Below are 24,515 nucleotides of genomic sequence, written 5' to 3'. Positions count from 1 at the left end.
CTAGCCAGTTCTGTTTTCATTACAGCGTCAGGAGTAGGCATAGCCTGCTTGTGAGCTCGTGGTTCTGAGGGCGCTATATTCTCTAAGTAAGAGTTCATGCCATCCTCATGGCTCACTCTTGATGAGGCTCGCTGACCCTCAAACTCGTCCAGTACTAACAGTTTAGCATCTGAGGCGGCTAAAGCGGTCTGTATCTGTAGCTCTTCTCGCTCTGCCTTTAGCCTAGCTTCTTGTTCATCAAGTAGTCGTTTCTGTTTTAGAGCAGACGCTTGGGCTTGTAACTCAGCTCTCTCTAATTCAGCTTTCAGACGCGCTGCTGATGCAGATGTTGATGCTTTGGAATATACTGAGGATGGTGCTTTAGACCCTTTCCTTGACGTTCTTGAGAAGGTTACAACAGACGCACTATCTTCAGGTGTAACCTCTTCATTGGTCCTCTTAGCCACCGCTATACGCTGATGCACCTCTTTCATCCAGTTCTCAGCCCTAGCAGCGAAGTTGTTAAACATGTCTGCCTTGGGTGTAAACCATCCATCCTGATCTGCATTTATCTCATCTCCTGATGTTTCGCTTAGTAGCACTTTAACTGAGGTATTCAGCTCACAAAACTCTCCAAATAGTTTATTGAATTCAACTATCAACGTTGACTGTACAACTTGCAGGTTACTGTCATCACCCTCATCCATTAACTGGGTCATCTGATTCATTTTACTAGTTAGCTGTCCTAGCTTAGCTTTCCTTTTGTTGATGGCATGACGCAACTTTTCCTCAAGAGCCTTTACTGTGACTTTAACCTGTCTAGGTTCAGTAGGCTCAGGCATTGCGTTGGATGTTTTTGTATGGCTCATGTTGACTGTCAGCGGTGGTTATATTGAAAGTCACTGAACGTCTATTGTGGGCCGAAATGACCGCCACAGAAAATGACCGCGATGGTCTGTCACTCTGATACTTCAGTCACACACAAGGTCCGCGCTGGCTAGCACTAGCTTAATTTAGTTAGCTTGCTGCTGTTAGCACAACGTTAGCATCAATGATCCCATTGAATCGAAATGGCTCAGATGGCGCCTACCTTCATCCTCTTCACTCTTCAACAACTCACGGTAAGTCCTTTATTTCCTTTCCCACAGGGCTCCAGTAGTTCGTGGATAATCCTTAGGAGTAGTTTTCTTACTATTGTGACGGCCGGCGTCCACTGACTTGGTTGACGTTACTCGTGCTGAAGTACCGTTAGGTTGCTATCGTTGCTAGCAAGGGAAAAACTCCACTGAACTCCGATGTACAGGATAACAGGCGACTGTTTATTTTTCCACAGGCGAAATCCTATTACAGGAGTAAACTATATTCCCTTTATTAAACTATAAACTTGCTCTTCTACCACGAAATAAAGCTTCAGCTACGGTAAGAAAACTGTATGCTCTCAGTGCAAAATTCACCGCCGTCTGCTTCTCTCAGTTCACTGCTGCTAAGCAACTCACAGCGCACCCAGTCTCCAGGTCCCTTAAAGGGCCAGTAGCCCAAAAAACAAACACAAGCTCTGAGCTAAATAAAAGAACTTCCTAGGCTGATGTACCTAAAATAAACATACCTAGTGTAAAACATCCAAGTTATCAATATAAACATTAATTAGAAACTGAGAAAATACAATAATGTTGAATACAGTTAAACTGAGTTTCAAAGTCAAAGGCAGACTATGGCTGTAGGCAAATAGCCTATAGAAATAGAATAAAATAATATCTCAAATAACATATAGGGTACTTTGGCTCCTATATAAACGATTAGTTGACATTCATGAACTAATTAGTTCCTCTTCTAAGAAAACACTGGATCACCACTCATCGAAACGGTTGTTTTTCTTTTTTAAATTGTCCTTGAAAAAGTGCTTTGACGTGATTACTTTGGGCAACTGATATTCTTCCCTCGCCGGTTCTGCGGAGAGGCTTTGGGTTGCCAGATGAGAAAAAGACGTATTAACGCTAGTTGTCTTGAACGCTACTCGGTCAGTGTTTGTGAAACGTTTGAGAGCTGCGCAACGTAGTTTGTTTCAGTTGTCTGTCGTGGAGAGCATCTGAATACAAGAAGGCGACTGAAACAACAGAGGTGAGTAGTTTCGAGTTAGTCAGTTTCTCTTCTACTTATGAACACGTGAATGTGAAAGAGTGGCTGAAGTCAGACAGGTTGGCTATCAGTTGCTAACTTGAGTGTTAGCTAACTTAGCCATGAGGATGATGATGGTGATGAAGACGAAACGTTACAACATCAGATTTAACGTTAACGTTAAGTAGCAACGTTAATTTATTTAGACGTTCCTCAAACGGCAGCCTAAGGTTATTACATTATTTAACGTTAAGATTATCAATTTGAATTGACTGTCTTAAATGTGTTTACCTTGGTGCTGCATTCAGGGTCATCGTAGCTAGCATCGAGTATGTCAATAAAGAAAATGAAAATGAAATTTTTAAGAAAATTCTTATCTGATTCTCTTTCTTATCCCCGGGAGACTTTTGGACAGTGTCTCGGTGCTTTAGTGTACAAGTGTCCATAGATCTATAAGCTGAGGCGTCCAGGGCAGACTGCTAATTAGAGGATATGTCTAAATTGCGCAGCTGTTTATCCAAACATGCTGCAGTTATGACCAAAGTATTTTCAAAAGACATTCAAATTTTGGAGGGAGAGCTACTTTTATTTCTAACGTTACAGCTGTGACAAAGACTATGATTATAATGAATTACTGTGAATAGTAAAGTTAATTTCTACAGACTTTTCGACTCAGACATTCAACATCATGCAGTTGTGTCAGAGAAAATGGCAGGTGGTCAATAAATATGCTGTTCAGGGTAATGCCTGCACTGCTCAATAAGATTACATGGGAGTATTTTTTTTATAGAAAAGTTGTCCACATGCAGTACTTGCACTACTCAAACCACGTGGTTTTTAAGAAAAAAAAAAGTGTTTCAGGTTTGCAAGTGCTCTGTAAAGCCAATTATTCAATGGCCTCTTTGTAATTTTATGTAACTGTAATGTAATTTTAAAATAACTGACATATATTCTCTGATTGACCTACAGTTGTTTTATGATCATGTGCTTAGTTGTGATATTGGTGTTACAATAAACTGTATCTGATATTTACATTTTTAAAAGCCTCAAACTTTGTCAAATATGTACACGCCATTCATGTTTTACTGTGACTTTTTTTGTTAACAGACAGATTATTCCTGCATAGTTATGAGTAAAACAAACTGAGGTCATGGCATTGTTGTAGGTCCACTAAGGTGACATATGGGTCCATTACTCTACATTATCCTTTATATTCAGAAAGAGCAGTAGTTCTCTTGTAGTGCGACTTCATAAAACAGAATGAGATTATCATTTTACCCTCTGACCGCTCAGAGTTAATGTAGCACTCTTCTGGCTACTGGCCGTCATGCCGGCACAGTGAAAACTAGTTAAAGATAACACAAAGTAATCTCAATGGCCACTGTTGAGAGTGATAAGACAAGTGTAATTGATTGATAAAGGGGAGCTCGTCCATATGCTGTCTGTCATTTTATGAGGGACCTATAGGTAATGCTTTTTTCAAGCATGGCAAATTACGACACAGTCATTTGATATTCTTTTCCATGGAACGTTTGTGCCTCTAATTTAGGCCAGATGCACCAATAAACAGTTATAACTGTGTACTTTCTCCTTCCAGTTTGTCAGTCAGAGATTGTTCCTCCTAAAACAGCCCTACCCAAAGATGTTTTCGAAAGGTTAGAGACATTTGCCTCCTTTCTTTTTTTCAGGTTGAAGTCATTATTGAGTCATAAATTTGGTCCTTACTGTCAAAATGTCAAGGTATTGTCAACAGAAGAAGATAAAGTCCTGTTAAATTACATTTTCCAATGAACTGGTAATACGTTTTTGGACAAGCTGTCAGTGTTTACTAGAACTGAACATTTCTGTGGTTAGAAAAGCGAGAACTGAAATCTCCTGCTTTCCTCAGTTCACTCCCCCCTGAGCTGGTTGGTTCCTTTTTAAGACTGAAGTCATTCCTGGTTGGTCAATTCGGTAGGAGTTGAAGAGTTTAAAGGTTCAGTTGGTCAGAAGCAGACGTTGACTTTAAAGACAGGGCAGGTTTGGTAGCCTAAAAAAACTGTATATTAGACTGTACACAGCCTTCAGCTGCAGCTCCAGCTACTCCATGCTGTGTTCACTGAGTCCTCCGAACACATTACTGACAAAGCCTGTGTTCAGTCTGTGCAAGCTACACTTAAATTGAAAAATGTGCACATTCTTGCAGTCAGACGTACTTAAAGACTTCAGTGCTCAGTTTAAACACATTAATAGGGCCAGTTGTTAAAAACATTAAGCTGCTGAAGGCTTTGATAGTTGTGTACAGTGATCTGGATGGGAAAACACTTTCTTTACTAAAGCAGCCCTACATGAAGATTCTTTTGTGCTGGAAAATGTTTTTGCTGTGAAGGTATGGTTCCCAACCTGGGGTTCAGGGCCCTAAAGGCTTGAAGACAAAATCTGATATCTTGTTGTTACTTAATGTTGTAGTTTTGTTGTTGTTGCTGTGCTGTCTTAATGGTGTAAGTTTTTTTTTTTTTTTTTGCTTTGGTGTCTTAACACTGTCAAAATCTTATTGTTGTTGTTGTTGTTGTTATTGTTGTGGTGTCTTCATGTTGTATGGTCTTGCTGTTGTTATTGCTGAAGCCGTTGTATCATGAATATATTCTATCATGTAATTGTGTTTTTATATAATAGTGTCTTTTAGAAGATATATTTTTTTGTCTGTTTACTGCCCGGGGACTACAGATGAAAATTAGCTTATAGCTAATAGCTCTGATGCAGCTAAGTAGCTGTGGACTGTCCCTGTTAAGTAAATAAAGTAAATATAGAATACTTGTTACAAGGGGTCTCATGTACACATGGTTTCATTTTAAGGAGGTCACAGGCTGAAGGTTATGGGAACCACTGCTCTAGAAAAAACTGACCCTTTTCTAGGGGTGGGGGTAAAAATTGATTCTTAGGTCACTGTGATCAATGCAGAAAAGTCAGAAAATGTGGAAATTTAAAACCCAGGTTTTGACATTATGATATCACCTCAAGACCTGTAATGACTAATCAATTATTAATCCATTATTAAATTAATCATCAACTATTTTGATTATGAATTAATTGGTCTGAGTATTTTTTTTTTTTTTAAGAAAAAAAGGCTAATTCTCTGATTACAGCTTCTCAAATGTGGATAATTCTTGATTTCGTCACTCCTTTTGAGCAAAACAAAATGTTTGAGGACATCACATTAGGTAGTGAAAAAAAACACATTTATTGACCAAACAACTATGAATAAATTAATCGAGAAAATATCGACAGATTAATCAACTATGAAAATAATTGCTAGTTGCAGCCCTGATCTCCTCTAACATTTTTTTAAAGACCAGTCTGTATGTTCCATCTGAATTAAATGGATGGTGAAACGTGTAACAGACATGAACATGAGCTTCGTGTTCACGTTCTAAACTGGACTACTTCTTGAGTTTTGGTGGAGATGGCTGTGTGTCAGCAACCAGATGGATACATACTGGACTTGCACGTCCTGGCTTTAAAGCTGGTGTATGGGAGCATAAATTAAAAACTCAGATGCATCCATAATCGTTTTATAATTGCGTTGTATCCCTCTTAATCAGAATTGAAATAGATTGCGACCCCTGCCCTTTTCTATTCTTAAATTTAGGTTGGCTGGCAGAGGAAGCCACATAGCCACACTGATGGTGTGTGCAGCCTTTAACTTTCCACTGTTGGCAGCACGGAGATATGTTCATTCACAGTTTGCTTGGCAAAAGAAAAAAATATTTGAACTCCACATGTTGTATTTCACTGTGTGTTTTTTGTTGTATTTCAAATTAAAGGAACTTCAGTAACTTGTTTGTGTTGTTTCACTGTGCAATGACTTTTCTTTGCAGAACATCAGTGCAATGCTGCTGCTCAGACGCTGCCACAGCCTGACTCGATTAGGCCATCTCAACACTCAAAGGTGCAGTACTGTAACATTTTATATGCTGCCAAGTCCTTGGCCTGGCACTGACAGAGTTGTTATGTTTTGTCTGGTCTGAGCTCCACCCAGTCAAAGGTCTCAGTTTAATGATGGATACTAAAAACGGACAACTTAACTGTGTTGGAACAAATTCATTAGATTTCCCAAACGATTCTGTTTACATCTTCATGATCAAAATAACCTGTTTATCTTTTATCTCACACTTTGTGAATACGTCAGAATTAAATATACAGAATTGTATATATTGTATTCTTAAACACTCAGGTTAAATTTGAGACCCAGTGAGCTCTGCTTGATGTGTACAAAAGTTACATTTATATATTGTTTTTTTAATTTCATAGGCACCAAGCAGCACCTGCAGTGGCATCATGTGCAGTTCGTCTCTGGGGCAGCAGCAGCAGTGAGGACCAGAGATCATACCAGCGTGCCTACGGTCCCAGCTGGAGACATGGACTGGCAGGACTGCTGGCTGGTGCTGGGGCGGTGCTGGCTTATGGCCTCCACCACCACAAGGTTAGGAGGAGATAAGATCTGTGACAGTCAATGTTTAATTTGATTTTTATTGTGCCATGGTTAAATTATATCAATTAAACATGTTTTATCCAACAAAACATTATGAGGACATGGATTGTGACAAGTTGTGACAAGCATTTGAGTTTATCTTTACAGTTTATAGACCAAACATTTATCAATTTAGATGTATTTTAGTATTGAAACAGTTTAATAACATTAAATTTAGAAAGAGAGAATTTGCCTCTCAGTCACACCCTTTTTTGATTGCCTGCTGTTTACAGCGAGGGCACTGACCAATGTCAGTTTTCACTTCCACGTTTTATGTGACTCAACATGCAGTCGAGTTTCGAGCTGAGCTGAATGTTTTATCTCTTCATATTGTATATACCAAACTTTAACTGTGGAGTTTGTTTCACCTTGAAGTGATGGACATGAATTTCATAAGTTAGAATTAGGGAAAACATGTCTTTTATCCACTCAGATATTATAAATAATATACAGATCCATCAAACTCACCTGTCCAGTGAGAAAACATTAACAACTAGAAGCAGCAGTGCAGCTCCCCTCTGTACATGTGTGAATAATTAACAGAGTGATGCTGCGAAATGTCTTTTTCAAGACTTTATAGCTGCTTTTATTTGTAGTAGTTGTACAACTATTTGTGCAGTAGTGGTGGTGGCAGTACCAGTGGTTTATGTCTGAATTGTGTATTTTATTCAGTTAGAAGCTTCTACTTTGTCTTGCGTCCTTCACAACTAATGGGAAGGCTCAAAGAATGGTAAAAAAGAAATCATTAACAACTCACGAACATGTCGCTGCTGCTTGACTAACAAAAGCCATCTGTGGTGACTAACATGCAGTGTTTGCACAATTAAGGCTGAGGCCTTTCACAGCAGCACAGTATTGCAGTATGGGCTGGTGGAAAGGCTGGAACTTTTATCTTAGATGTAAAATTTGTTTTTGTGCGTTATATTATTCTGTCTGAAACTTGGGCATGAAATGGCATTTGTTTTGCATGTCTTTTCCTTTCTCTACTTTCTGCGTCATTTTTCCAAATGCTCAATGCTTTCACGTTTTTCTACATTCTCTAAGTCCTCCTTTGACTCTTTCCTCTTTGCCTTTGCTTCCAATCTTAAAATCAATCTTCTTCTGCATGTGCATTAATGTTCCTCCACAAGGAAAACCAAAATCTTTCACCCATATATCCTTTTTTTTCCTTTGTCTTTTTTTCCTCATCCATATATTCAGTGGGTAAATAGATTAATCACTGTATTTAGTTTTCATAAAAAAACAATTTTTGGAGCGCTAAAATATGGTGTTTCATCCGGATTTAATTTACTCTCTTTGTTCCCCATTATCCACAAATGTCACTCACCTATCTGGCATGCAACTTTCTCCAGTACGTTCCTTAACATACGATACTCTTAGACATGGTCATCAGTGTGAATCCAGGCTGTTTCCGCTACAACTCTGGGGAAAAAGCAGTCAAACAGCGTTATGAATATTAGGAGGAATTGACCTCAACATGTATCCTGCCCTGTTTCTGTGGATAACAGCGGTACAACGCTTACATGTTCTGCCCCATTTCTCTAAATGGTTATGGCGTTATGACATACTGGGTTATTCAGCCCTGTTATGACTAAATCTTGAGACCAAATGTGAAAGTAGGGAAACAGAGATTTCAACATCAATTTAAATTAGACAGATTAAGCTTTCTTATTTCAAAAATCTCACTGTTGAAAACGACGAGGTCAGATTCTATAGAGATCCTAGTGGTGATGGTCTGGGGCCCTCAACAGTCAGTCCTCTCGTCTCCAAACTCTTGTTACGTAGAGGCTGGAAGTTTTCTCTTCCAGAGTGATCATTCATTGTCCGTTGCAGGCTCCAGATCCAGTCAGCCAAGGGATCTCATCTCTGACAGTTTGAAGGTTTGCTGTGGAAACTTTAATTGGTGAGATCTTGAAATAAGAGACTTGAGAAATAGATTGTCTTTCAGCAGTGAGTTTCTTGTATTTCTCTTTTATGGTATCTCCATGATGTTGTAGGCCTTTCAGTCTGTGTGTCCTCTTCAGAGACTGTTCAGATAATGGTGAGAGATGGCAAGATATTTATAATCTACCCACATAAGGGTCAACACACTCAGCTCAGCAGTGTGGGCATGTGCTAATTGGGGGCGAACACACACTGCCACTGCTGTAAGACTGGAGCCCTAAATAGTGACCAATATTTACAATTGTAAAGTGATCACACAAAAATCCAAAATCAGTCACAGTTGTACTGAGTTTTGCAACACTCTCTTTTCACAGTAAATAACTGTCTTCCACACCGCACTTCATTTTCTTTCTCTTTTTAAATGTCCTTTTTGATGGATCACAAACCTGGCGTCTCCTCTCCTCTGTCTGTTTCAGGCTGAGCAGGCAGACGCCACAGTGCAGATCATAGAGAAGACCTCGACTCTGCCCGTCTTCACCCAGGAGGAAGTCACCAGTCACCGCTCGCTGGAAGATGGCGTGTGGGTCACTTACAAAGGTGCCGTGTATGACATCACTGACTTTGTGGCCATGCATCCCGGGGGGGATAAAATCATGTTGGCGGCAGGTGGGGACCTTGAACCCTTTTGGGCGCTGTATGCCGTACACAACCAGGAACATGTGCTGGAAATCCTTTCAGAATATAAGGTGAGCCAACACAATGATTATAATGAATGACAAATGTAAGGATGAGCTTCACTTTATGTCTGGCTTTAAAAGTTTGTGTTAGACATAAACTGCAAACAACAACACACAATATCATTGTCTGAAACCACAAGTAAGATCAAAAAATAAAATATCTATTGACTACAGTTACTATAAGTTTGTTAATACTTTTTTCATACATTACATTTTTGTTGCTGGTGTCTTGTGATGACACAGGAAAAAAGTTTTACTGTGAAACCAGTGAACTGTAGGTGCAATATTAACAATGGATTACCTTGGAAAAAAGGTTTTTCAGCAGATTTTCTCTGGATGGAGCAAATTCCATCAAACACGGTGTTCAACACAAATCTGAACTGGCCCCGAGCGCTGAACACTGTAGCCATGCCATGTAGTGTAGACATTTAAGTTACACCTCTGGCTGGAAAATGAAACAGAAATAATGGAGTAGAAAACCTCCAAACCAATTTAGAAGAGGAAAAAGAGGCGAACAGTAAAATTATTGCCCAGTCTGTCTTGTAAACATCCACCTCAATTTACAGACTTTCTGGTTCAACTTTCACCGACTGTACTTGTTGTAGTTTTGCACACACTTGCACACACGAGTTTTAGCAAGGTCACTGTGAGCTGAGATATGGTTATACTTCATCTTCAACTTCCGTTTAGTGAAAATGCACATCATTTCTGTACATGTTAGAAGGCAGTAAAAACAGCAACAGAAAAGAAAAGACATGATATTACATGTAAAGGACATACACACACACTCTCACACACTTACACAGGTAATGATGTTAATATGACAATAAAGTTGATGTTAGGTATTTTAAAAATCATAAATTGGTAACTACTCTCAGGTCAATGATTTGTGCCCCCAGCTGATGAAATAAAGAGAGCTTGGGCAACATATAAACCGATATTGATTGATAATATCTCCCAACTGATGTATCGGGTCGAGTCTCTGCTGGTGTTATGTGATACAACTTCTTCGATCTTGTGAGGAAGCTGAGAGACCTTTTGTTGCTGTCTTAAGTAGGCCAAGAAAAAATCTCATAAGTCTACTCTAGATATTATTAATGGATGTACGAGGACTTCAGTGTCTGATTTTGATAAATGCCATGCATTTGAGACATTTTACAAAGGTGGAAGAAAGCAGCTTGTGTTGCGTACTTGATGTGTGGCTCTTAACTGTTTGGGTCTGAGAAGTTGTGCAGCCATGAAGGTTAATGGAAAAATCTTAAATCTACACCATTCTTAGATTCACTTTTATCAGTTATTTCCTTAAAGTGCTTTAACTTCCTAGCTTGCAGTGCAGTTCAGTCGTGTTATACATGACAGTAATGCCCCCTTAAGCATCTATATTTAGTAAACAAATCCATGAAAAAAATGTTTTCTGTATCTTTGAGAAATAGAGACTGAGATAACCTATGGCAACTATTCAGCAGGGGATGTCAATTGAATTTATCCTTGAATGAACTTGTAATTTATTTTTGTTTGTGTTGCACGTGATCACTGAAGACATACATGACAAGCTCTACTGTGTACTGTACACTAAGGAAAACTAACGGCTGTAGACCAAATACTGGCACTCCCTCAAGTGGTCATAGAGAAAAATGCTCTGGTGATGTTTTTCTTCTGTGGAGTCTTAGTCTTTCTCTAAATTTGATTTGCATTTCATGATAATTGAGATGAAGTTAGAAAAAATCAACTGAAAACATGATAGTTTGTGGCTAGGCCTGCACAATCTGGTAAAAATAAAATAAAATAAATAAATAAACATGTACAGGATTTGTAAGCTGGGACAATTTTGCTGCCATATTGCAATTTGAGTAATACTGTGATTAACTACGCACTAACTCTTAACTATGTCCTAGTCGTGGCATTGAGTTGGTCCCATGTAGTCTAATAAAACCTTTGTCTGTGGTTAATACAAGGTTGGCATACTGAGCGCAGAAGACCTGAAGAAGCAGCAGGCTGTTCAGTCATCTGACCCCTACTCCTCTGACCCTAAACGTCACCCCGTCCTGCGCATCAACAGTCTGAAGCCCTTCAATGCTGAGCCGCCTCCTGAGCTGCTCTCTGACAGCTACATCACCCCGTCTGCCATCTTCTTCAAAAGAAACCACCTGCCGGTCCCTCAGGTGGACCCAGCTTCTTATCAGCTGCAGGTTGAAGGTCTTCCTGGAGGAACGCTGACGCTGTCTTTAGAGGAGCTGAAGACTCGATTCCCTAAACACACCATCACCGCCACGCTGCAGTGTGCTGGTAACCGCCGCTCAGAGATGAATAAAGTAAAGCAGGTTAAGGGACTGAACTGGGGCATCGCTGCGATCAGTAACGCTACATGGAGCGGTGCAAAGCTCAGGGACGTGCTGCTGGCTGCTGGTTATGGGCCAGAAGTGGCCCAGTGGGCTCGCCACATACAGTTTGAAGGACTGGACAAAGATGTGACCGGGACTACCTACGGCGCCTCCATCCCTCTAAACAAGGCAGTGAGCGAGGAAGGTGATGTGCTTCTGGCATATGAAATGAATGGCGAGGATCTCCCTGCTGATCATGGCTACCCCGTTCGTGTCGTGGTCCCAGGAACAGTGGGCGCTCGCAACGTTAAATGGCTGGGGAAGATTGTGGTGAGTGCAGACGAGAGCAGCAGTCACTGGCAGCAGAACGACTACAAGGGCTTCTCCCCCGGAACAGACTGGGACACAGTGGACTTCAAGTCTGCCCCGGCTATTCAGGAGCTGCCCATTCAGTCCGCAATCACTACGCCAGCAGACGGTGCCATGGTCGATCGCAGCAGTGAAGAGGTGACTGTGAAGGGTTACGCCTGGAGTGGTGGAGGCAGAGAGGTGGTACGCATAGACGTCTCTGTGGACGGAGGAAAGACGTGGCAGGTGGCCCAGCTGAAGGGCAGCGAGAAGGGACAAGCACCTGAATCATCACCCCCTCCGGGACGAGCCTGGGCCTGGAAGCTGTGGGAGGTGACGGTTCCACTTCCTCCTGAGGCTCAGGAGCTGGAGATAGTCTGCAAGGCGGTGGACAACAGTTACAACATGCAGCCGGACACAGTTCCTCCCATCTGGAACCTGAGGGGCGTCCTGAGTAACGCGTGGCACCGAGTGAAGGTGAAGATCAGAGAGGACGAGAGTGAGGAATAGACTCTGTGGTTTGGTCCACGTTCAGAAAATCCAAAAGTCATCAGAGTGGGAATAGGAATCTTTCACTCAACAGGAAGAGTGAACAGTATAACAGTATAGTATTTTTCTGACGCACAGCCTTGAAGTATTTATACAATTGTGTTGCCTGTGAGATTTGAAAGATTTTCAGTGCTACATAGCTGAAACAAAGCTAAAGGCTGTAAATGACCAAACCAAAATGTCTTGAGTTTTGTCTAGTGATGATTCACTTACACTTTGGTCTAAAGTGACGTGATTCATGTAATTCTGCATAAAAAATAACATTTATTTTTGTAATTAGTATTGATGTTCTCAATGCTAAAGTACGCACAATATAGGAAAAGGGTTGAATTACTTAACATTCATCATAATTTAATAACATAATTTTAAATAATATTCTGATATCTAATTGAAATGTAGAAGAATATTAAATTTATTATAAAGTCTTTAAATGAAGTTTACTAGATCTGCATAAGGTGTTCATTTTACTTTAGAGAGAACCACGAGTTGATGTAATCAATGTGGAAGTTTTAAAACATTGAGAGCATTTGTTTATCTGCAGCTATGGGTTTTCTGATTGATAACCTTTTTGAGAAGATAACAGGATTACTTTTTCAGGGAGAAGTTTGAGCAGTGGAGAAGAAACTGACAAGAAGCAGCTGTCAGCTACTTACTATAGATTATCAATGCCTGTATTTAGTCTGTAAATCTGAGGTGAACTCTGTCTGCTAGGGCTGGGTATCAGTCCTTGATACCTTTAAGGTTTCAAAGAAATAATCCGGTACCAAATAGTTAGAAAAACTTTTCTAGTCAAGCGATACCTGCATTTAATCTTTTGGTACCCAGATCTAGAAAAAATGAGGGTTTTCCTCACAGCCGCTCAATGCAAGTATCCTTTTGTTTAATGTGACATGTGATTGGTCCACTATTGCAGCAGCTAAAAACCATACAATCAAGTTGAGTTTGGGTATTTAATGGGGTTGGCAGTTCAGTAGACCCAGATGCCACCACAACATTCGAAAGTATGGCTATACTGTGTGCCTGAGGCAGCTGATAAAATAAATGCATTAAATGCAGAAGGATTATTTCAGAAATGCCTCCATTCACATGATGCTATCGAATGAAGTAGGGGAAAATATGTCACCGTAAGGGTACTGGAATCATGATTTTTGAAATGACACTCAGCCTGTCTGCCATTCAGTTTGTGGATGTGTCCCCCACTGTTTACAGACAGTGTGAAGTACCACACCTTACTGTGGAGATCAAGCTTAGGTTAGCTGCTGCTGTTAGCTGCTGTTTTAATGCCACAACACTACACACTGCAGGGGTCTGCACATTTCTTTACTGCAGTTTTGACCTCATGTGCTTTGGCATACAGGTGATTGTAAGGAGGATTTAGGATTTAGGAGCAGAGAAGAAGTAGTAGAATTTGTGTTAATCTAAACAACCTGCCTTTTTGAACTTTTGAAATGACTGCACAGCTTCTCCAAAATAAACCCTGCTTTTCAGGGTCATGGAAATATTCAGTAATATTAATGTTAATTCATTCAACTCCTGTTGACAGTTGAATCTGTCAGAGCTGACTTTTTGTTATGCAGCTTTGTGATCAGCACTTGTATACACTATGTTATGTGTATAAGGTACATTATCATTGAAGATGATGAATAAAGAGCTCTAATTTTACACTAAAATACTTCCAGCCTAATTCTTCTTCAGAAAGGATCACATCTCTTTCACAACAGTTTGAGTACCTCTCAGATTGCAAACACCTCATCTTACTCTTCCCTTCCTGGCAGACTCCATGGAGGAGAACCTGCACCTTCTGTCGATTAAAAAAGGCTCATTCTAAGGTAACAAGCACAAATTGGTGAAAAGGAGCTTATGCACCAATGAAAACAAACTTACTTATAATATTATATGTTATTATATTCCGTTTCTGACACATTCTGCCATAAATCTTACACACTTTAAAGAAATAAGCTTAAAAATAACAATACAATGGAGTGCTTTCATTTTTCCACTGATTAAATGCATTGACTTAAAAATCAAGTGAACTAGAGATCCTGACTGGCAGTCAAACTGCAGTTTTTGTGTTTTTTTTTAAAGATTGTTTTTTGGGCTTTTTGCCTTTATTTGGATAGGAACAGCTGAAGATATGACAGGCAAGAGGATAGAGAGAGAGGGAACACAGGTGGGAATCGAACCAGCAACCGCTGCAGAGGACTAACAACCTCAGTACATGGGGCGAATGCTCTACCAACTGAGCTATGGGAGCATCCCTGAACTGCAGTTTTTTAATCAAATTTTTTTTCAAAGGTCCTTTTGAACAGGAAAGAATAAAAATGATTATTAATTGTAAAAGTGCTGTAAGTTAGTCTGTTTAAATCATACCCAAATTTAAACTGCCTGTAAAAGATATGCTGTATATGCACACACTGACTGAACAAATGTTTTTAAATGAGAAAACATATACATGTAGAATCTTTTACAGTATGAACCAGAAGAAGCAGAAACATTAGAGTTTTGAGGTAAATATTATCATACACAGTATGGTTGAAATTTAAATTCTCCTTGTACTTTTGCATATAGACCAAAAACCTTTCTTTGTTAGCTGACTGGGAGTTCTGGCATCTGGAGAAAGATAGTCGAATGTTGAGCTTTGCCGCTCCACCAACCTCAAATTGTCTGTATTTGACAACCTGAGAATGAAACTCAACTATCACCTCCTCCACAAGCAGTTACTCCACCTTTAAGGGGAATATTCAAACCAAACTAAAATCTTTGGTCTTTTCCTTCTCCTTTGTCTTTGGCACCCACGTTTTTTCGGGTTGTAAAACATGTTTTAAGGTTTTCAGATATCTTCTCCTGCTATTCTTACTTAGTGCTTCCTTGATGTGGTGAGAGGAAACAGGATATGAAGTGACTCAGAGATTGCATCCTGAATAAAGATGTTACAGCTGGCAGGAAGGTGAACAGCTGATGTAAAAGATGAGCTGTCAAGACAAACAATGGTTTGAGATATAAACCAAGTGCAATAAAATGTGATTAAAATATATAGTATAATCTGCACGGGTTGTTAGTCCAAAACTACACTTGTCTATCCTTTAAGTCACATAATCTGTGTGATTTCTTAATATCTGGGAGTCATGATGTTGTCATGTTGACGTGTGGCCTGGCCTTATTCCCTGAACAGGATTAAACAGATAAACATGTTCTCCTGCGTCTGAAATGGACAGATATTTTTTTTATATTCCAGGAGTTTCCATGCATGATAAATTTTGCAGGAGTCATTTGTTTATTAGTGTCCCGAGGCTACTGACCCAGCGGGGAAGTTGTTTGGCAATCATGTTTGTTAGAAACTTTAAATTCTGATCTGTCTGTGAGTCAGAAATGACTAAAATTGCAGTAAGCAGAATTGCGTTGAAACACATTGTTTTATGGTTCTGCATTTGATCCAGGCTGTGAAAACGGATATATTCTGTTGGTGTCAGACATCTGAAACTGCTGTGAACGTGTGTGTGCGCACACTAACAGTAATAATGCACTACTCATAAAGTCTGATGAGAAATGACAGAAAGCAAAGGAAGCAAAGTCAGCAGAAGAAATGACAAACATTGTCAAAAACAGCCTCGTCCAAAATAGCCTCTACTGTAAGCCCTCTTCTTTCATGTTCCCTCTTTCTGTTCCTTTATTTTCATTGTCTGTAGTATTGTTTCTGTGACAACAATGACATGCACAGTAGATGGGAAGCAGAAGGAAGCTGACTTAGTTTTACTCCTCTCAATGTCAGCAAATACAGAGACTTGTGTCACATTGGTGGTGAATGCAAACCAGTGCACTAAAGCCTTGGTTTAATTTCTGTGTGGTAAGTTGTGATACAGTGAGGAATGTGCAGCATGTGTGGGCTGGCTTAATATATCACCCAGAGGACCTCCTGTGAAAATGATCAAAGGGATATACAAGAAAGGTCCTGACCTGATTGTCTGTATGAGCAATTCTTTACTAAAATCCTGCTAAATCTAATAACAGCTACTGTAATGCAGCTGGGATTTAGTCCACAGCCCATCAGACACTGTTGTCATACAAAGACAAGCCTTCAGTGTTAGTGTGTTGTCTCAGGATGAAGTCTGTAAGGTATCTTACAGCTATATGACGCTGATGGTCCACCATTCATGATGTGGACCAGCAGTTTTGTCGGCTAATGCCACCGTAACTTGTATGCCAGTTTCATACACAACAGTGATCCTAGCCCAAATTTTGTGAAGATGCAAACAAGTGTCCCAATAAAGTTTCAAGACTTCACAGTGTGAGAATTTCAGAGAACTATATCAACCTTCTGTCACTCTGAACTAAATAAATATAAGTTGGAAACAAACAGGAATTAAATTTAATGACAAGATAAAATCAGAAATAGCAACAAGAATTCCTGGTAAGAGTCCATAAGTAATCAACTGAGTCATCAACCAGCCTCTTCCAAATTTAGACAAAATGCATCAGGCATTATTTGCATCTTTGCTCTTTGACCTGAAGTCGAGATGAAACAAAATGTGCTCTTTTTACCCTTTTAGATCACATCCTCAGTCAAATTGTGCATATATTTACAAAGAACCTGTGCCAAAAAAAATGCAATCATGTTTTCATCCTCTAAAACAAAATGTATCATTTGCTTATGCTGACTTGAAGCAACCAATTTCAACCAATAATATCATGACATCAACCCATCATTCAGTCTTCAACTTTTAGCAGCACAGAGGGAAGATTAATTTTTTAGTTAGCAATGTTCAAATCAAATTCCTGAAGTTATGTCCCACCTGCCTATCCTGTTTCACTTGGGAATATGTCACAACACGGATGTCAGGTACCACCCCGTTATCCTCAAATATTGATTGGCTATCTGTCCAGTGAAAGGTGGGACTTAAGTTTCAACCAGCTGTTAAATGTGCATTGTTTTTTACAAGGTTAATTTAATGTATTGGTACTATATAGCAAATAGGTAAATAAATAGTAAATCATAAAAATAAAACTATTTTTCATGGTGTAATACTGAGGCTTGTCACAGCCTGAGAAAAGAGGCACGAAGAAGGTACGAGTTCTTTTGAGGTCTTAAAGAATAAAGATTAGAGCTCAATATTATACTTGTATGTTGCCTCTCTGTTTTGTTGTGATTCGTAGGACCATTTATCTAAAATTTTAAACACAGGAATGGAAGAAACTGTAAGATACTGTAATGTTAGTAATTAAAATAGATGTAAGAAATGATTAATTAATGCTCGGCTACTTCATGCCATGAGCCTTGGGTCACCCCAGTCAAAAAAGTGTGGACACGTCCTTTCCTGTGAGCATGGATGGGTCAATCAATTTGAGTAGTAAACATAAATATTTGTGTCGCGTGAGATAGGTGTGGAGATGGCAGGAATGTGGAGGTGGAGAGCAATGATACTTTCTGTGGTTTAGGACATACAGTATTTTTTAACACCTTGGAATCAACAAAAAGACACTGACCCTCAATGAATATGTAAATGTTAGAGTGATAATTTTGTTCTGGGTGAACTAACCCTTTTCAGACAGTAAAACAGTAGCTTAGCCCTGTAAAGTGGTGCAGTCTGAAGACACTGCTGGAACTCCACGTCCTCTCTGAGCAGCTGTACAGTCTAACAGCAGACATGTTGGCTTGAGGTCAGCTGGCTGCTCTTGCAACCCTCCTCATTCTTCAGAGATGGATCATCGCAGCCACAGGGCTGACTCATTCACCGGCCGGGCTGTGTTAAAAACTGCCGGGGCGCTCACAGAGCAAACAGAGTCTGCTGTGGGACTCTGCTGAGCACTTCTCAGACATTGAGCGTCAGCCCTGAATATCTGGGTCAGAAACCCTTTGTGAAAACCTGAATATGGACTACACAGGACTGCTGCTGCTGCTGCTGCTCAACCTCAGAGGAGCAATCTGTGCAGTGGTGCAGTGGGCAGAATTAGATGAAGCAAAGGTAAGATGATTTATAATCTCAACTCTCAACAACAAGTAAACTGTATACATATAAAAACTACAGTATCCTGTGTGAGAGCTTTATTGTCTGTCTCTGTACTCACAGGCTTATCTGAAGCAGTATGGGTACCTGAATGACCCTGCTGATCCGCAGGACCCTCATCACCTGGAGGAGATCATTGAAGCTCTCAGGTAAAACAGACTAGTGTCAGTTCCAGGTGATTCACAGGCAGCTACCAACAATGAATTAACACCAAAGCACGTGTTAGAACTATATGAGGGTCTGCTGGAACAATAGATACAGTGGAGGAAGATGTGAGCAGCCCTCCTTGTCAGTGGTGGAGGACGTGATAAGATCTTTCACTTGAAAGTAGAAATACTGCAGTATAAAAATACTCTATTACAAGCACAAGTCCTGAATTCAAAATGTTACTGAAACAAAATTATAGAACTATTAAGAGCAAAATGTAGTTAAAGCCTAAAGTAAAGTAAAAGTAATTTTAAAAAAATCAAAAGTAAAAGTATGCATTATGGAGAACACTATTATTCTCAATTAATTCTATTATTGTGTAATATTTAATTATGTTATTCTGTGGACCAACGGATTCATTCAATACATGCATTTTAGTGCTGTAGTCAATATGGAGCCAATATTACATGTTTTGAATTTGAATGGGTAGATTAGCAGTATAGTACTGCATTATATCATAAAAGCGTATAATTTTTCATGTAAAAGTAACAGTTACCATCAGTATGAAACAAATGTTGTAGAGTAAAAAGAACAATATTTACCTCTGAAATTAAGTGGAGTAGAAGAATAAAGTAACATAAAATGGAAATACTCAAGTACAAGTACATGTATGTCAAAACTGTACTGAAGTACTTCAGTAAATGTACTAAGTTACTTTCCAACATTGTTGTGTTGCATATGTTTTGTTTTGTCTCCAGGGTTTTCCAGAGAGTGAACGATCTGCCACCTACTGGAGAATTAGATGAAGCCACTCTGGACGTGATGAGACAGCCGCGCTGTGGCATGGAGGACCCCTTCAACAAGAAACAGCACAGATACAGAGTGATGGGTGAGTTAAGAATTACAAAACTGTCAGAAAGTAGTTTATTTGTATTTTTGCTTCGCACACCCTTTGAAGTTTCTTATGGGTCTGTTAGCTTCTTAAGCAGCACAGATTTACTACTCTGTCCACATGTCCTGCTGTGTGAACAACACTAAAAGTGTTTGTAGTTTTAACTGTGATGGCATTTTGTCACAAATTGCCTGGGTCTGGATCACCAAACAGTATCTGTTCAATTTCAGACTTTTTAGACTTTTAGAAACCTTTAAAGCTTTGAAGAAATCTTTGAATCTCTAAAGACAGTCTTAGTCTTGACTGCTAAAGATATAAAGCACTTTTTTAACTCAACTCAAGTAACAGTGTTAAGAACCTTAAACATGGTTTCTGCAGGTCTGTAAAAAGTCTAAAATCCAATCATCTGAGTTTTAGGCCCAAAAATGTCTTAACTTGATTAGATTAACTTTACTCTTAGAAAGATGCATTATAACTGAAGTCTCACTTTTAAAAGTTTTTTTTTTCAGTAAGGATGTGATATAGGTCTTATATTGCATTCATTATGATCTTAAAAATGTCTTTAAAAGTCTGAAATTTAACTTGTTAAAACCCACAGAAACCCTGCTTAAAGTACACTCAAAGAGAGCATTATTAGATATGATTATTTCCTATGTGATGATAAAAACAAAAAAATTAGGAAACTAGTCGACGAAGCGGACGAGGCAGATAGCCGACCACCCAGAACCTAGCTCTGCTTGAGAGGTTTCTGCCAGTTAAAAGGAAGTTTTTCCTCACCACTGTCACATTGATGGGTCCCACTTGACTTGAACAGGAACTACAAAATAAAGTGAAAAAGTCTCAGATTAATCTTTCTTTTCTTAGCTAACTGACTAAATATTCCTTTACTGTTCAGTTTCTGATGCTTATGGGGAGCTGACAAAATGTATGTAATGCAAGATTTTGAAGGTCATGAATCACAAAATTCAGTAGAAGTCCTCTCAGGTGTCCCTATAAACACTGAAACAGTTTTTTTTGCTGTAGTCTTTCCTCTCCAAAAGCACTTCTAATGCATGTGATGGAGGACAAAATCAACACATCGTTCTGTGCAAAGATGTCTTCAAAACTTTTTAAAATTTGAGACTTTTATTGATGTAGACAGTTTTGTTGCAGTGACTTATAAAAAAGGATTGTCCTCTTGCAGGTCGTTGGAGAAAGAGGAGTCTGACCTACCGCATCTACAACTACACACCGGACATGAAGAAGACAGATGTGCAGGATGCCATCCGCTCTGCCTTCAAGTACTGGAGTGATGTGACTGCTTTGACCTTCAGAGAGATCCACTATGGCAGAGCAGATATCAAGATCTCCTTCCATAAAAAAGATGGCTACTGCTCTGTCCCATTTGATGGCCCTGGTTAGTTTATTTCTCTAAACACAAACTGCTTTTGGGCCTTTATGGTCCACTGAAACACTCACTTAAACTGTTTATTTGTCCCCCTGCAGGTCATGTGCTGGCCCATGCTGAGTCACCAGAATCTGGCATTGTCCACTTCGACGAGGACGAGTTCTGGACTGAGGGGTCATATTATGGTACTAATCTGCGTATTGTAGCAGCCCATGAAATCGGACACGCCCTCGGCCTGGGTCACTCTCAGTTCAGAAGCGCTCTGATGGCGCCAGTCTACTCTGGTTACCGTGCGAAGTTCAGGCTGCATTCAGATGACATCAGAGGCATCCAGGCGCTGTATGGTGAGTGCATCAAGGAGGCCCACTGGACTAAATCTGACCTGTCAGTTTGGTATTGATTATTGGGAATCTTCATGAATCAATACCTCTGACTGGACCTGACACTTGATGTGGTGTCTTCAGGCAACTGTTGACCTGCAGATATAATAACAGATGTATACTGTGAACCTCCTAATGAGGCTGTAGTCTCACTGACATCATAGAAAACAGGAAGGACTAGTGTCCTTCTCCTACCCACTAGAGTGGTTAGGAGAAGGACACTAGTCCCATTTGTGGTTTGTGATCAGCGCTCAGCAGATACTATAAATCTGATGTTGAGGGTGAGCATCAAGACATTGCAATAGAGCAGTGCAGAGTGGCCGTTACAGTTTATTGTAAACAGGTTGCAAACAAAAAATTTAATAAAGTTAATCAGTAAATCATTTTTGAGCTGATTCAACTTAAAAATGTGAGTTAAATGAACATAAGCCGAAATATTAGTTTCAAATCATATTTGAAATTTATAAAACCTTGTGCATTAAGTTTACAGAACTTGAGAAAACACATTCAGTAGATATCAAGTTGAACCAACAAGTCTTCAGCCACACGCATTTGTTATTTTATTCACATGAACTATCATGGAAAATTTACATCATTCATCTAAATGATTAGTACCTGATTTAAAATATAAATTAGAAGCATATTACTGACTCATTAGATATTCTTCATTTATATCAGTCATGTATATTTTTCATAAATGCATTCATCTTATTATTTGCAATTTCTCTCTCTCTCTCTCTCTCTCTCTTTTTTTTTTTTTTTACAGGCAAACGCATCTCCAACCCTTTCACCAGTCCAACACCCACAGTCACTCTGCCCACAGAAAGCAGCCATGATGCTGTGAGCATCCCTGACCCCTGCACTGCCACACTGGACACCATCATGTTAGGTAAGTTAGAGATTTGCTTTTGTTAAAGCTTGTGAGTGCAAGGCTTTCTAAACAGGCATCAACACCTCAATAAATACTGGAGCATTATAGAAAGACACTGGTCTTTTAGGACAACAACAGGGTCACAAAATGTGTCACAAACAGCTTAGTTACTCACCATTTATTTAACCAGGTCCATGGAGGAAAACCTTTGCTTTCAGTGGTGATTACGTGTGGACGATCTCTGATATGGGACACAACAGACCAATAAGAATCGACAGGCTGTGGAAAGAACTCCCCGGGAATCTGAACGCTGCTGTGCACTCTCAAAGAACCAACAAGACCTACTTTTTAAAAGGTACAGTCATTGTCCAATACTTTTGTTATATGTGTCTTACTCCATTATATTTTTAATTGTCACCTTGAATTTTGTGTTTTACCTCAAATATTCCCATTATAGATTGATGCAGAAAATACACAAAATGGTGCAAAAAATAAATCACAAGAATGTGAGGAACAAAATGTGAACTGAGTGATACTCAAAACGTCCTCCTGTTTGTGCTGTTTCTGGTCACAGGCAATGAAGTGTGGAGATACACCAGTTTTGTGCTGGACTATGGCTTCCCAAAACAGGTGAAACGGATCCCTCCTAATATTGATGCAGCTTTGTATCTGGAGAAGAATAAGAAGCTGGTCTTTATCAAGGTAAATATGATCAAAACATGAAGAGCAGCAGTATTCAAACATAACTGTGGCCATATTTATCTTTTTTTTCTTGCAGAAATCTTCAGTTCTTTATCCCTTCTCTGTGTTCTCTGTCTGTAGGGTTCAGAACACTGGCAGTGGGATGAGCTGAAGTACACTGACTTAACTGTCTACCCCAAACCGCTCTCTATGCTCTTCACCGGCGTGCCATCCAGTCCAGACGCTGCCTTGACCTGGACCAACGGCAAGATCTTCTTCTTCAAGGGAGACGACTACTGGCGTGTGAATGAGCGGCTGAGGGTCGACAGAGGGTACCCACTGAGCAAGAGAGAGCGCTGGATGCGATGCTAGAGGTCGACCATCAGGGGGCAGCAGGACCAAGAGGTCTGCAGCAGGGGGTGCTGGTTCCACCTCTCCTCGGGCATTGACAACCAGGCAACCTCAACAGTAATGACTGATTGTGAATTATCATCCAACACACTGAGAAAAAAAAATAAAAACTAGAGTGAGAATTGATTTTACTTAACTGGATCTGATTTTATGGAGCCTTTTCTGCCGGTATCATTGGAAAAAAAGATCATGTAAAGAGAGTTTTATTCAAAATATGACTTAAGTGACTCAAACTAATGTGTCAGTGTGTCATAGTATCTCAAAAACAATGAGACCTTATCAAAATAACAATGAGAAACTTTATCAAAATAATAAAGAACTTTCTCAAACTAATGACTTGGTATGTCAAAATAATGAGTTTGTATCAAAACTGGAGTTTTGGCACCAAGATTGATACAGATATTAGGGAGAACAATCTACATTATATTCTGTGAAAACATATTCACTGATACCAACAGATATAGCTGTGTTAGGCCAATTAGTGTGTCAAAATATTGAATTAGTTTCTCAAAATAATGAGAAATACTCAAAATAATAACTTTTATGTCAAAACAATGACTTTATAAATATTGAATTACTCATCCAAAATAATTAATTAGTATCAAAATAATGACTTGGCTACTAACTCATTATTTTATAATAGTAATTAATTGTTATGACTTACAGGATGTTTTTTTCTTCATCACATTGGCAGAAATGAGCTTCCACAGATTTTAACAAAGCTACTCCTGCCCTGTGCAGAAGGCTGATTTTTGTGAGGCTTAGTTCTTGAGCACAAACGTGTGTTTTTGTGACTGTGAGAATTATGTAAGCTTTTGTATGATCTCAGGGAGAAATCAAGGGAGGCCTTCTGTTTTTCTCTCTAACATATGTGTTGGATTATGTGTCTTAATACTTTCAGTACGATGTAATACGATGATGGGAGTGTGCACTTTCTGTTCAGACATTTTGTTTACCCAGTCATCTTTTCAAGTATGTTCGGTGCTCTTTAATGTTACTAAACACATCAATTATGTCATGAATCACTGTGAGAAACCATGTGACATACGTAGATCGTTTTCCTGATTCTTTTAAGTGGAAATGTATTGTTTTCTACAATAAACAAGACATTATATAAGCACTAAAATTGCCTCTTCCCACAAAAAAAAGGATAGAAAAATATTTAATGTTTGGGATGATGAAAGGGCAGTCAGTCCAGCACTGCGTTGTCTGCAAGGAAAAACCTTTGGAACCGCCATGGCAACCCCGACCGGTTGCAGAGTAGGAAATCCTCCCTATGACCTCTTTTTTACCCATGAAAT

The 24,515-nt window shown here is 39.4% G+C and overlaps 2 protein-coding genes across 3 annotated transcripts; both read left to right on the top strand.

Annotated features, from left to right (window-relative positions):
* The first annotated feature begins 1,774 nt into the window (after positions 1–1,774).
* Positions 1,775–13,273, top strand: suox (sulfite oxidase). Of its 2 annotated transcripts, XM_084732097.1 has the most exons (6): positions 1,775–2,097; positions 3,692–3,749; positions 5,952–6,022; positions 6,385–6,556; positions 8,965–9,234; positions 11,181–13,273. In XM_084732097.1, exons 3-6 carry the CDS (start codon positions 5,964–5,966, stop codon positions 12,402–12,404), a joined length of 1,725 nt encoding a protein of 574 aa, XP_084588223.1. In that variant the 5' UTR covers positions 1,775–2,097; positions 3,692–3,749; positions 5,952–5,963; the 3' UTR covers positions 12,405–13,273. The 2 variants fall into 2 exon arrangements, with proteins under 2 accessions (XP_084588223.1, XP_084588215.1); XM_084732089.1 differs by lacking the exon at positions 3,692–3,749.
* Positions 13,274–18,201: 4,928 nt separating this feature from the next.
* Positions 18,202–23,460, top strand: mmp19 (matrix metallopeptidase 19). Its single transcript, XM_084732110.1, has 9 exons — positions 18,202–18,403; positions 18,509–18,594; positions 19,351–19,481; positions 20,668–20,880; positions 20,970–21,215; positions 22,018–22,140; positions 22,313–22,477; positions 22,697–22,824; positions 22,945–23,460. Exons 1-9 carry the CDS (start codon positions 18,311–18,313, stop codon positions 23,173–23,175), a joined length of 1,416 nt encoding a protein of 471 aa, XP_084588236.1. The 5' UTR covers positions 18,202–18,310; the 3' UTR covers positions 23,176–23,460.
* Positions 23,461–24,515: the final 1,055 nt, after the last annotated feature.

Source organism: Lutjanus erythropterus, chromosome 2, assembly GCF_056507025.1.
Source record: "Lutjanus erythropterus isolate fLutEry1 chromosome 2, fLutEry1.hap2, whole genome shotgun sequence".
Lineage (NCBI taxonomy): Eukaryota > Metazoa > Chordata > Actinopteri > Lutjaniformes > Lutjanidae > Lutjanus > Lutjanus erythropterus.
This window is presented reverse-complemented; position numbering and strand designations above follow the sequence as displayed.